Genomic DNA, 12,825 nt, shown 5'->3' on the forward strand with positions numbered 1-12,825 from the left:
TCATGGTGTGATCATGAATAAAGTCTTCATATACATTTTTATTTGTTTTTTTCGATAAATATTAGGTAAAGAAATCAAACCCAAAAGTGTTTTTGCTAGCTAGCTTGTATAAAAGGTGGTGGTAATAAAAATGGTCATTTTACGGAACTGATTTAGCATTGACGGCTATGTATATATATTTCTTATCTTTAAAACTATAAATCTTCATTTTCAATTGTCAAAATTGTTCTTTGATAGTAACATTCAAAAAAGCGTGTGTGTGTTAAGTTTGTCGTTCTAAAAAAATATAGTCACTAGATACTGAATTATTTCGTTATTTCATGTGCGTTAAAAAGGTGGCGAATAACTCGAAAGATTGTGGCGATCATGCTTACGTGGATCGTGAAGGAGAAGGCGGATCAGCTGATCATCTATCACAATTGTCATTAATGAATATGTTTGATTATGAGTATAATTTATCTGCTGAGTTATCGACTATGGTTTCGGCTTTAACTCATGTTGTATCCGGACAAGGGTCTGGTGGTGGTACGATTGTTGGTGATTCGCACTCGTTTCATCGTGGTGGTATTGGGGTTGATTCGCCTTCTTCGTCTAGTTCTGGTTCGTTTGCAGGACAAAAACGCAGTCGTGATCAAGAAGGAAGTGTTGATCAATTCCAAGAACAATTTCAACAACGATTTTATGGGAGATTTTCGAGTTTTAGAGGTGGAGAATCATCATCTTCTTTAAATGGTCAGTTTTATTTCATGTTAGCCTCATATAAATTACTCTCTTGGTCACGTCAAAGTTACTATTATGAGTTGTCACAAGACTAGTACTTGCGAATGAAAAGAAAATGATAAAAACTTATTTAATTCAGGAATACAATTTCTTAAAATTTGACAAAGATATTTGCTCATGAAATAATGAAATAACATAAAACTTATGATATACTAAATGTCACGGACTTATCTCGATAAGCTCACCTGCGGCACTTAGTCTCTACTAAGTCAGCCTTTCTCGGACCTTATAACGATTCAAGTAACCAAAAGAGAAAATATTATAGAAAAAGTGGAATTGAAGAAAATACTTATATTGCTTGAGAATGCTTTACAAGAGAGAATGTTTGAGATTTGAGGTGTGGTGTGCCAAATGAGACCACCCCCTATTTATACTACTCATATCACAAAATGGATGGCTAGGATTAAATACAATGGATGGCTAAGATCTAAGAACTAGAAGCTTCATGTATCTAGATATTTCCATGGACATTCTATACAATTCCATGGAAGAACTCATGGGAAAGTTCTAGTGAACTTCCATGAGGTTCTTGGGCCTTCTTTGATTTTCACATATTGGGCCATAAACTTAGTGGGTTGGGCCATAAAATTGTTGGATTGTGACATTCTCCCCCACCTAAGCTCACGACGTCCTCGTCGTGTGATCCTCGTGATACTTCTTGATTTTGTCTGTGAACTGCCACAATAGGTCTTCGGCCTCCCAGCTTGCTTCACTATCGGGTAAGTTACGCCACTTAACTAGGTATTCTCTATAGCTCGGCACACCTCGTCTTCGTACCGTTCGATGTAACAAGATATCTTCCACCTCACGATCAAACGAAGTCGCAACTGCCATTGGTGCTCGTTTGGAAACTCCTCGTTCTGGTTCTTCCTCGTCCCCATGATAAGGTTTTAGAAAACTTACGTGGAAGACTGGATGAATCTTTAACTTGGGCGGTAGTTGGACTCGATAAGATACGTTCCCAACACGTCCAATTACTGGGAATGGGCCTTCATATCTCCGGATCAATCCTTTGTGCACTTTCCTAAATGTTTTGAATTGTTGAGGTAAAAGCTTCACCATCACTTGGTCCCCAACTTTGAACTCAACATGTCGCCTTTTCTCATCCGCCCATTTCTTCATTTTCTTGGCCGCCTTATCTAGTGATGCTCGGGCCAAGTCGGCTTGTTCGTGCCACTCCTTCATCGTTCTATAAGCGGCTGGGCTGCTTCCATCATATGAAGCGGCCAAAGCATTTGGGGTCAAAGGTTGGCGTCCTGTCACCAACTCAAAAGGACTCTTCCCCGTGGACTCACTCCTTTGCATGTTATAAGAGAACTGAGCAATATCAAGGAGCTTAGCCCAATCATGTTGATTTGCACTTACATAGTGTCGAAGATAGAGCTCCAATAGTGCATTCACCCTTTCTGTTTGTCCGTCCGTTTGGGGATGAAAACTCGTGGAGAAATTCAAGTCCGTCCCCATGATCTTGAACAACTCTGTCCAAAAACGCCCTGTGAACCTCGGATCTCGATCACTTACTATCACATGTGGTATCCCCCAATACTTCACCACATTCTTGAAAAATAGTTTTGCGGTTTCATCCGCGGTAACTTCGGATGATGCGGCTATGAAGGTACCATACTTAGAAAACCGGTCTACCACGACTATAATACTCCCACACCCTTCCGACTTGGGTAAGCAAGTAATGAAGTCCATGGAAACACTCTCCCATGGTCCTTTCGGTGTAGGTAGCGGCTGTAATAGTCCTCCTGGTTGGCGTTGCTCTATCTTGTCTTGTTGGCATATTAGGCATGTCCGCACGTACGTCTCTACGTCGTCTTCCATCCTTGGCCAATAATAAGTGCCTTCTACTAATGCCAGCGTCCTCTTGATACCTGGATGACCAGCCCACTTTGAATCATGACACTCCTTCAAGATTGTCCGTCTAAGATCACCCCACTTAGGCACATATAACCGGTCTCCTTTGGTGAATAATAGATCACCCTTGAGCCAAAACCTTCGCGTTTTCCCATCTCGAGCCAATCCAACAAGGTTTTTGGCTATAGAATCATGCTCTAATCCCTCCTTTATACGATCTTGAAGGAAGAATTGTGGTTTTGTGATCGCTGCAAACTCCGCCTTACGACTTAGGGAATCAGCTACCACATTGGCTTTCCCAGGCTTATACTCCAACACATAGTCAAATTCGGCTAAGAAGTCTTGCCAACGAGCTTGTTTGGGACTCAACTTCTTTTGGGTTTGAAAATAACTCGTTGCCACATTATCCGTCTTGATCACGAACCTTGATCCCAAAAGATAATGCCTCCATGTCCTCAAACAATGAATAATCGCTGTCATCTCTTTCTCTTGCACAGTGTACTTCCTTTCCGCCTCGTTAAGTTTTCGACTTTCGAACGCGATTGGGTGACCTTCTTGCATTAGAACTCCTCCAATAGCAAAGTCCGATGCGTCTGTGTGTAACTCGAACGGAATGGTCACATCCGGAAGTCTCAACACCGGTTCTTCCATGACAGCTCCTTTTAACTCCTCGAATGCTGCTTGACATTTCTCATCCCACAACCAAGCTTTATTCTTCTTTAACAATTCTGTCAATGGAGCCGCTTTCGCCGAGTATCCCTTGATAAAACGACGATAGTAGTTTACTAAACCAAGGAAAGATCGTAAATCAGTCACCTTCGTTGGTGCCTCCCACTCTTGAATTGCCTTGACCTTAGCCCCATCCATGAGTAACTTCCCATTTTTAATTCTATGTCCAAGAAAATCCACCTCCTCTAATCCGAATGAACATTTCTCTAGCTTCACATACAACTCGTTATCCCTTAGTACTTGAAATACTTGCTTCAAGTGCGTCACATGATCTTCCATGGTGTCGCTATACACGACTATGTCATCCAAGTACACCACGACAAACTTATCGAGGAACGGGTGGAATAATTTGTTCATCAAAGTACAAAATGTGGCAGGGGCATTGGTTAAACCAAAGGGCATGACTAGAAATTCATAAGCGCCATACCTCGTCACGCATGTGGTCTTAGCCTCATCTCCTTCGGCAATTCGGACTTGATAATATCCCGATCTCAAGTCTAACTTGGAGAAGTATCTCGCCTTCCCAAGTTGATCGAACAAATCAGCAATAAGTGGGATTGGGTATTTGTTCTTGATAGTTACCTTGTTGAGTGCCCGGTAATCTATACACATCCGCAAGGACCCATCCTTCTTTCTTTGAAATAGCACCGGAGCACCATACGGGGATTTTGACGGTCGGATGTATCCCGCATCCAGCAACTCCTTGAGTTGTCTTCGCAACTCCTCCAACTCGGGTGGTGGCATTCGGTATGGGGCTTTGGAAGGTGGTTTTGATCCCGGCTCCAACTCGATCGCATGGTCAACCTCCCTCCTAGGTGGTAACTTCTTTGGTAACTCCTTGGGCATGACATCCTTGAACTCATCGAGGACCTTCTCAATTTCCTTGGGTACCTCTAGTTTTCCCTTATCTTCGACCGTCTCTTGCTTTGCTACCGCTAAATAGCATGTCTCATTCTTGTTGTACCCCTTCTTGAATTGCATGGCCGAAAGTGACTTGGATGCACTCTTGCTTCCACGTTCAGTTGACACCATACAAGTCTTCTCACCATCCAAGATACACAGTGAATTAGCAAACGGCATAGGGAAACCGCGTACCTTATCTAGGAACTCCATCCCAAGTACTAACTTGAAGTCGTCCATAGGCACGACTGAGAGATCAATCATTCCTTCCCATTCTCCAATCTTCACATATACGTCTTTAGCCACCCCACTAATCGGTCTGGCACTCGTGTTCACCGTCTTCATCATGCCACTCTCTTTTGTTTCCTTAAGTCCTAGCCTTTTGGCTTCATCGGTGGAGATAAAGTTATGAGTTGCTCCCGTATCCACCAAAGCTCGTACCCGATCTCCACAAATGTTAATATCTACGAATTGGAGTCCTTTAGCCACTACCTTGGGTATCTCCGTCTTGGCCTTGATTGCGTTGAGGATATGCATTGATCCTATGCACCGCTCCTCATCCTGACAACCTGCCTTTTGAGCTTCCATAGCATGAAGGCTAGCTTTCTTCGGACAATCTCGGGCTCTATGAGGTCCATCGCATATGAAACATCCATCATTCTTGTAAGAAGTTTTTATGCTCTTGTTATTCCCGGTTGGTGGCTTACGTGTATTATTATTCCTTGATTGGGCGGGCTTATCTCCCCCACCTTTCTCATGGCTCACCTTCTTATCTTTTGACTTGAACGAATCTTTCCTATTAGCATGGTCGACTAGTGCCTCCACTTGAGCAATTGCGGTGGCAAGGTCTTGGACTCCTCGTCTCTCCAACTCTGTTTTAGCCCAAGGTTGCAAACCATCGAGAAAATAGAAGAGGAGAATATCATCGGGAATATCTGGGACCTCCAGGCTAAGGTTCGTGAATTCTTTAATATACTCCCGAATCGTCCCGAAATGATGTAATTTACGTAGGCGACTCATCGCATCCTTTTGAGCATTCTTGGGGTAGAATTGATTCTTAAGTTCAGTAAGGAAATCATCCCAAGTATCAATAGTAACCGTACCTTTCTCGATATCTCCATATCGACGACGCCACCATAACGCTGCGGTATCCTTCAGGTAACGGGTTGCCGTCTTGATCTTCATTGCATCATCCACTATGTTGACTCCCTCCAAGTATTGTTCCATCTCCCATATAAAATCATCAACCGCTCGGGCTTCCCGCTTCCCCACGAACGGTGACGGCTTGGGAACGTCCACCTTCGGATCATTGCATCCAGTGTTGCTACCCCCACTAGCCATGAATCTCAAACAAGAGTTCATGTTGGTTTGTAAATCCACGAGGCGTTGGTGAATAGTGGAGACCTCCCACTCCATTTCGCCTCGCAACTTCGTAATCTCACCCATGAGCATACCCCTTAAGTCATGGATCTCACGTCGCATATCAACGTCTAGCACGTTGATTGCACTCTTGCAATCATCTTTCAGTTCGTCAAAGTCCCCGTCCAAACCATCCAAACGTTGGTGGACGTCTTCGACCTTTGCTTTCACGTCGTCCATGGATGTCTCTACATCCATGATCCTCTTATCCAAGTTTGCGACAAAGTCTTTGGACGTACCTCGGTTCTTCTTGGCTCCTTGGCGAGTCTCTACCCGACCACGAGTCTCATCACCCATCACACCACTTGTTGCGCTCACATTCTTCTCGGTCTCGGTTGCCATCTCCTTGAATCAACCTTGCTCTGATACCAAATGTCACGGACTTATCTCGATAAGCTCACCTGCGGCACTTAGTCTCTACTAAGTCAGCCTTTCTCGGACCTTATAACGATTCAAGTAACCAAAAGAGAAAATATTATAGAAAAAGTGGAATTGAAGAAAATACTTATATTGCTTGAGAATGCTTTACAAGAGAGAATGTTTGAGATTTGAGGTGTGGTGTGCCAAATGAGACCACCCCCTATTTATACTACTCATATCACAAAATGGATGGCTAGGATTAAATACAATGGATGGCTAAGATCTAAGAACTAGAAGCTTCATGTATCTAGATATTTCCATGGACATTCTATACAATTCCATGGAAGAACTCATGGGAAAGTTCTAGTGAACTTCCATGAGGTTCTTGGGCCTTCTTTGATTTTCACATATTGGGCCATAAACTTAGTGGGTTGGGCCATAAAATTGTTGGATTGTGACACTAAAGGTGGTTTGATAACATATGTAATTTTTTTCCCAGTGAATTAAATATAGAGGTAAACTTAATTAATTCGAGTCACAATAACTAGCTTATAGACCCTTTGTAATGGTTGGTTTTTAGCCCGTTCTTGATTCCTTACTACCGGGGTTTTTTTTTATTGAAATTCGAAGTTCCAAATATTTAAAAAATTTGAGGTAGTTTGATCTTCGATTTTGTTTTAGTTGACTTCAATAGTATTTTGTCAAGAAAAAAATATCAAATAATACCAATTGAGTCTTTGTCGTTTTGTACAATGCATGTTAACATATATATATATATATATATATATATATATATATATATATATATATATATATATATATATATATATATATATATATATATATATATATATATATATATATATATATATATATATATATCTTTAGTTTCCTTAAATTAATTTGCAAACGAATATAAAAACACTAACGAAGTATTTTAAATGTGTTTTTAAAGAAATGCACATGGAAGAATATAAAATTGAATTGCGATGCAACAATAGAATAACTTTATCTTACGAGTTTTGCATGCATTTCTATTGATTACAGTCTCATTCTAATTATTCATTTATTTAATTCAATGCAACAGTAAAAGAAGAGATCACACAACCATCAACTACCGCCATTGCAACAGCGACATTACCAATTGTCCCGACCACAACATTACAGAATCCGACACTCGAAATGCACCAATTGGAACAAACAGGGGAAAGAAGAAGAAAATACAGGGGAGTAAGACAACGCCCATGGGGTAAGTGGGCCGCCGAAATTCGGGACCCACATAAAGCTGCTAGAGTCTGGCTAGGTAAGACTACTTACGAATAGCAACACGAACTTTTTTCATGAGTTTATACTTATTGCCCACCTCTGATCTTAAATTCGTAACCTTTGATCATTTGTATCTCCATACGTTAGACCAATGACTCTTTCGAATGACCATTGTCTAGAAACCATGTATATGAATTTAAAGTACTCCGTTAGTTATAACACGATTCACAACATTTAAATTGTCTGGTCAGGTACATTTGATACAGCTGAAGCAGCAGCAAGAGCATACGATGAAGCTGCATTACGATTTCGAGGTAATCGAGCAAAACTAAATTTCCCTGAAAATGTCATATTGATTCCGCAACAACAACAACTCCGTCCTGCCACCCAAGTAACAGTCCACCAGCAACCGCGAATGCCACATCACCAATTTCAACTGCCCGACTCCACTGCTGTTCGTGACTATTGGCAATACTCGCAGTTACTACAAAGCAACACCCCATCACCGCCAACAAATTTGATTCAACATACGAACAATGCATTAACAACGGGTTCATTTTTGCATACACAAACTTCATCTTCTGCATATAGTTATCCTCAGTTGTTTTCAAACCGGTCATCGGGTTATTTGGATTTTCAGCAACCGGGCACCCATAATCAGGATGACCAGGAGGATTATTCGGTCGCCCCACATTCGTGGCATGGTTATGATCAATTTCCACCACCTCAAAATTGATTTATTAATTTTTCTTTCTTTTATTATTATTATTATTATTATTGTTTTTTTTTTTGCGTGGTCATGAAGGGTTATACCTATCTTATTTTTTTGGAGCCGAGTTGTAGATTTTATACTTCAATTTTTTTCATTGATCCTTAGAAATATATTTTTTTTTTTTTTTTTTTTTTTTGAAAGGCAAGCTCCTTGGAAATATTATTACAAACTATTTTGAGAATGTTTAGAAAGATACTATACGTAAAGTTCATAATACAAACCATGGGTTTATCTCTCGATCTATTATACCACTCCCAATGGTACGCTCTCGAGGTGCGCCCTCACCTTGCCCTCGAGGGCACAGTTGACATTCCCATGCCCTCACCTTGCCCTCATCCACCCTCAAATATTTCCTCAACACATTTGTCAGCACGAGTACTATTCTCTTTCCTCATTTTTGTGTGCAACAATTATTGGTACCACAGCTAATAAATTTGTAACTTAATTTATTTAATTAATTGTGTGGAATGTCTAATGAGGAGGGAGTATGTACGGCATGGTTGGTAGTAGTGTGTTATGAGAATGTAATGGGAGGAAGTGATGAGAAAATGGAGAGAGAAGCTGATGTGACGCTAATGTGACAGTAAGGAATGACGTTATAATTGGGAGTGATCTTATCATTAGTTTTGGTTGAGGTTTATATTTTTTATTTTTGATGTAACTCTAGATCATATAGAACCATCTATATATTAACCTTATATACTAAACCCCCAACGGGTTTTGGTCCTTTTCCCCCAACCCTCCACAAAAAATATCAAAACGACAATAGTAGAAAAGGGGAAAAAAAAACCAAACACCCCCTCAACTTATTCTCAACTTTCAAATCCAACCCCTCTTTCAGAGGTTACACATGAAACTTAATATTTTAATTAAAAATCTTAATTAAACTTCACCCATTTTTTCAACGGGACATATCTTTCCACTCACCTCGCGTTAAATTTTTTCAAATACACCGTTCAACTCAAAAAAACCTTATGAACACAACGGGACTAACTATACGCGAAACGGACACTTCTAAAAAAAATGCTAAATATCTCGGATATATTTAATACATACACACACCTAGGTACTATCTATTCTGTAAATACATAACGCTCCGTTAACTATGAATGCGCAACCCAGAAGCCCCGCAGCATCGCGCGGGCCCATTTTACTAGTTTATTTAGATATTAGGCTGAATTTGGTACTCGAATCGATTCTTCTCTAGAATATTCCAAAGAAGATCGTAGAAAAAGCAAACGTGTTTGTCATTTTGTATTTGATGGCTTCTAAGGTTTTTAATTGGTATAAAATGTTGGATATATGTACACCGGTACAACAATGGTTGAAGAACTCGGAATTCGAGGAATTTTCGGCGAGACAATTTTTAGGAGTTATCAAAGTACTCGGGGAGAACTCGAGAGAAGTCAGTGGTTGACTTTCGTTGACTTTTGATATAAACTAGTTGTGGAGCTCTCGCTTCGCGCCGAGGGCTCCGTTTTGAATGCGAGTTAAAAATAAAAAAGTCTTGATCTATTTTGTAAAAAAGATTTTTTTTCGACATCTAACATTGAAGGGTTGTTCCTTTTGTGAAAGTTGCTTCTTTTAGCATTAAAGTTAGTTGATCTATTTTGTAAAAAAGAATGTTTTTCGACATCTTTTGGTAGCATTGAAGGGTTGTTTCTTTTAAGAAAGTTGCTTCTTTTATCGTTGGAGACAAAAAAAAATGTAGCACAGTAGTGGCCTATGTGGGTCCTACTCTTTGAGCTCAGTGTACAAGTCGGTAAAGCGTGGTGGGTGTTATTATTCAGTATTTTTGGTGTTAGTGATGGGATAAATAATAATTTAGAATATAGGTATAAAGTGGGGGTTCGACTTGTATTTTAATGGAACTTAGGGGGTTAGGTATAAAGTGGTGAGTTCGATTTGTATTTTAATGAAAGTTAGGGGGTTATGTTTGTGAAAATTGAAAAACTAAATAGTACTATTCATAAAAAATAAGACAAATTTTGTCTGTTAGTTATATTGGTAAATATGTATTTTTGAATATATATATATATATATATATATATATATATATATATATATATATATATATATATTAGACTTTTGAGATAATTTCTGAGATTTGACCTAGAAATTTAATAAAGTCGGATATTGACCGAGAAGTTGATCGATTTTTTCGGGAAATCAGTTGTTGACCGATAAATTACGCATTGACCATTTTTTTTGTTGATTTACAAAACGAGTTCTCGCCAGGATTGAATTTCCGAGTTCTCACCAAGTTCTTGACGATTTTTTCCGATTTTTACAACCATGGATACAACACATAATTATATTACTATGTATGAACTTATAGGTCATACACTAGCATTTAGATAGTGTAGCATTTAACACAAATTATAACTTGTAGTTCGAAAAATATAGTTTAGTTAAATATGATTTAATTACCTAAAAGACTTAATGGACCATTGAATTGAATAACAAAATTATTAGATGTGCTTATATTGATTTTAAAGAAATAAAATAAATATATGAGCCGTGTTTTTTTATGCTTTTGTGTATACCGAGTACCGACAATCAAACTAACAAAGTGGGTTGTGTTGAATTGGATACAATGTTTATTATTATTTTTATGACGATATATATATATATACCATATTTATATATATATATATATATATATATATATATATATATATATATATATAACAACAATAATTGAAAGGTCTCGCTCTACAACGTCTTACACGAATGACAATAATTGAAAGAGATCATGTATCTAAGGGTTTCTCTCCGGTACCCTAAGTACAATGTAACCGTAACACCATCGGAGTCGATTACCACGCTAGTAGGTATAAAAGAGGCACCTAACATCGCGTCACGTAGACTCCATTATCAACACACATCGAAATCAAACACTCGACCTCAAGGGTTTCACCCACCCGATGAACCACACGGTTCATCAACTTCAACACGAGAGCGAACACGCCCTAACAACCGAACACCAAAGCCCATACCCATGGCTTGGTAGAAACATTTTTCAACACTAAGGAACGCTTGGTTGCACCAAGTCTTACGCCCTTCATCCGTAAATCCAAACGCCACCGTAGGGTAATTCCATTAGGAACGTCACCCACAACAAAATATGCATAACGCAATGCATTCAACAAACCTGAACTCATCGGCAAAAAATAAATAATCAAAGGACATATTTATTAAAACGAAACGTACCTTAACGTCTCCTTGCCGCACCCGTCCCCGCTAACTCGGGACATTCCGACTTACGATGTCCTTCCTCTTGACAATTGAAGCACACTGTGCCATCACCCTTTGACACCGAACATTCCCAAGACTTGTGACCCCTCACGCCACAATTGTAACATCTAGACGCACTAGAATCCGATATACTCGTCCGTGTACCACCCGTGCTCACACTTGCACCCTTACTTGGAGCACCATACGAAACAACCCTTCTCTTACTTGAAGGTTCACCAATATTTGATCGCGAATACGACTCGAAACCCCTAGCCACCGCGAATAACTCTGCAAACTACTTCGCGTAACCCCGGCTAATTTTATTCTTCAAGTCATCATTCAAAGTGTAATAGAAATCTTCCACCAATAAACGATCATTCCCCATATACTCCGGGCAAAAACAAGCCTTCCCCATAAAGGTCGTCTTGATAGTATTCAAATCCATAGAACCCTGTTGCAAATTTCGCAACTCATTACGCAATTCTGACAAATCGGCTGATGTCCGGAACTCCTCGAAGAATTCCTTCTTAAACTCGTCCCACGATAACGCCATAAACGGTTCACCACCGACAAGATCAATCTTACCATCCAACCAATCCTTCGCCCTACCCCGCAACAAGCTAGTAGCGAGTCTTGTCTTCTTCTCGGGAGGGCAATCAATAGTACGAAAACACCCTTCGACATATGAGAACCATGTTGTACTTACCAAAGGATCCGGTTTCCCGTCATACATCGGGGGTTTAGTCCTCATGAGGCTCTTAAGACAACGCTCCATTTCCCCACTACTTTGAAGTTCGGAATACTTCCTATCCATTTCTTCTCGAAATGCACTCATTTGCTCCGCAACGGCGGCCGCAACCCTAGCGTTAAACTCAACGTCAATCGTCTCGATCTCGTTTCGCGTCGTCATTCTAAAGAATGCAAAATGATTAGTCCACGAACGTATAAAACCACACGCACAACACTGTAGCGACCCCGACAAATCGTCAAGTGACGGCGTCGACTACGTAGGTCCCATTACCTGGTCATAAGTCTTTAAAACAGACGTTTGACCCAAAATATGTCGCATCCATTCAAGTGTAAAGATTGTTTCAAAGTTTACAAAGATAATTGACCACAAGTTAAGTTACAACGTTATAAGTACAAATGAAAACTATGCGACACAATTTAAATAAGTTCAAAAGATGCTCCAAAATGCATGTATACTCGACATCCAAGCAAGTATCAAAAGAGTGCGGAAGCATGTATCACTAAGCATTCAAAACCTGAGAAAACATAGAAGAATCTGTCAACGAAAACGTTGGTGAAATCATAGGTTTAGTAAGTATTAAACGTTGTTTTTGAACCACAAGATTTTGTATTTCCATAACGTAGATTATCCAAATCATTTGCATTCCAAAAGTGTTGTTATACGCGAGCACTCAATTATCAAAACTTAACCAACGTTACCCCATCACACAGTGCTAGAACCCACACTAAAACACAAAAATATATTTCATCCG

The 12,825-nt window shown here is 39.7% G+C and overlaps 1 protein-coding gene across 1 annotated transcript; it reads left to right on the forward strand.

Annotated features, from left to right (window-relative positions):
- Positions 1–248: 248 nt before the first annotated feature.
- On the forward strand, positions 249–8,144 carry LOC139872947 (uncharacterized). Its single transcript, XM_071860883.1, has 3 exons — positions 249–732; positions 7,136–7,351; positions 7,566–8,144. Exons 1-3 carry the CDS (start codon positions 321–323, stop codon positions 8,048–8,050), a joined length of 1,113 nt encoding a protein of 370 aa, XP_071716984.1. The 5' UTR covers positions 249–320; the 3' UTR covers positions 8,051–8,144.
- The last annotated feature ends 4,681 nt before the right edge of the window (positions 8,145–12,825 follow it).

The sequence above is a fragment of the Rutidosis leptorrhynchoides genome, chromosome 10, assembly GCF_046630445.1.
Source record: "Rutidosis leptorrhynchoides isolate AG116_Rl617_1_P2 chromosome 10, CSIRO_AGI_Rlap_v1, whole genome shotgun sequence".
NCBI classification, from domain to species: domain Eukaryota; kingdom Viridiplantae; phylum Streptophyta; class Magnoliopsida; order Asterales; family Asteraceae; genus Rutidosis; species Rutidosis leptorrhynchoides.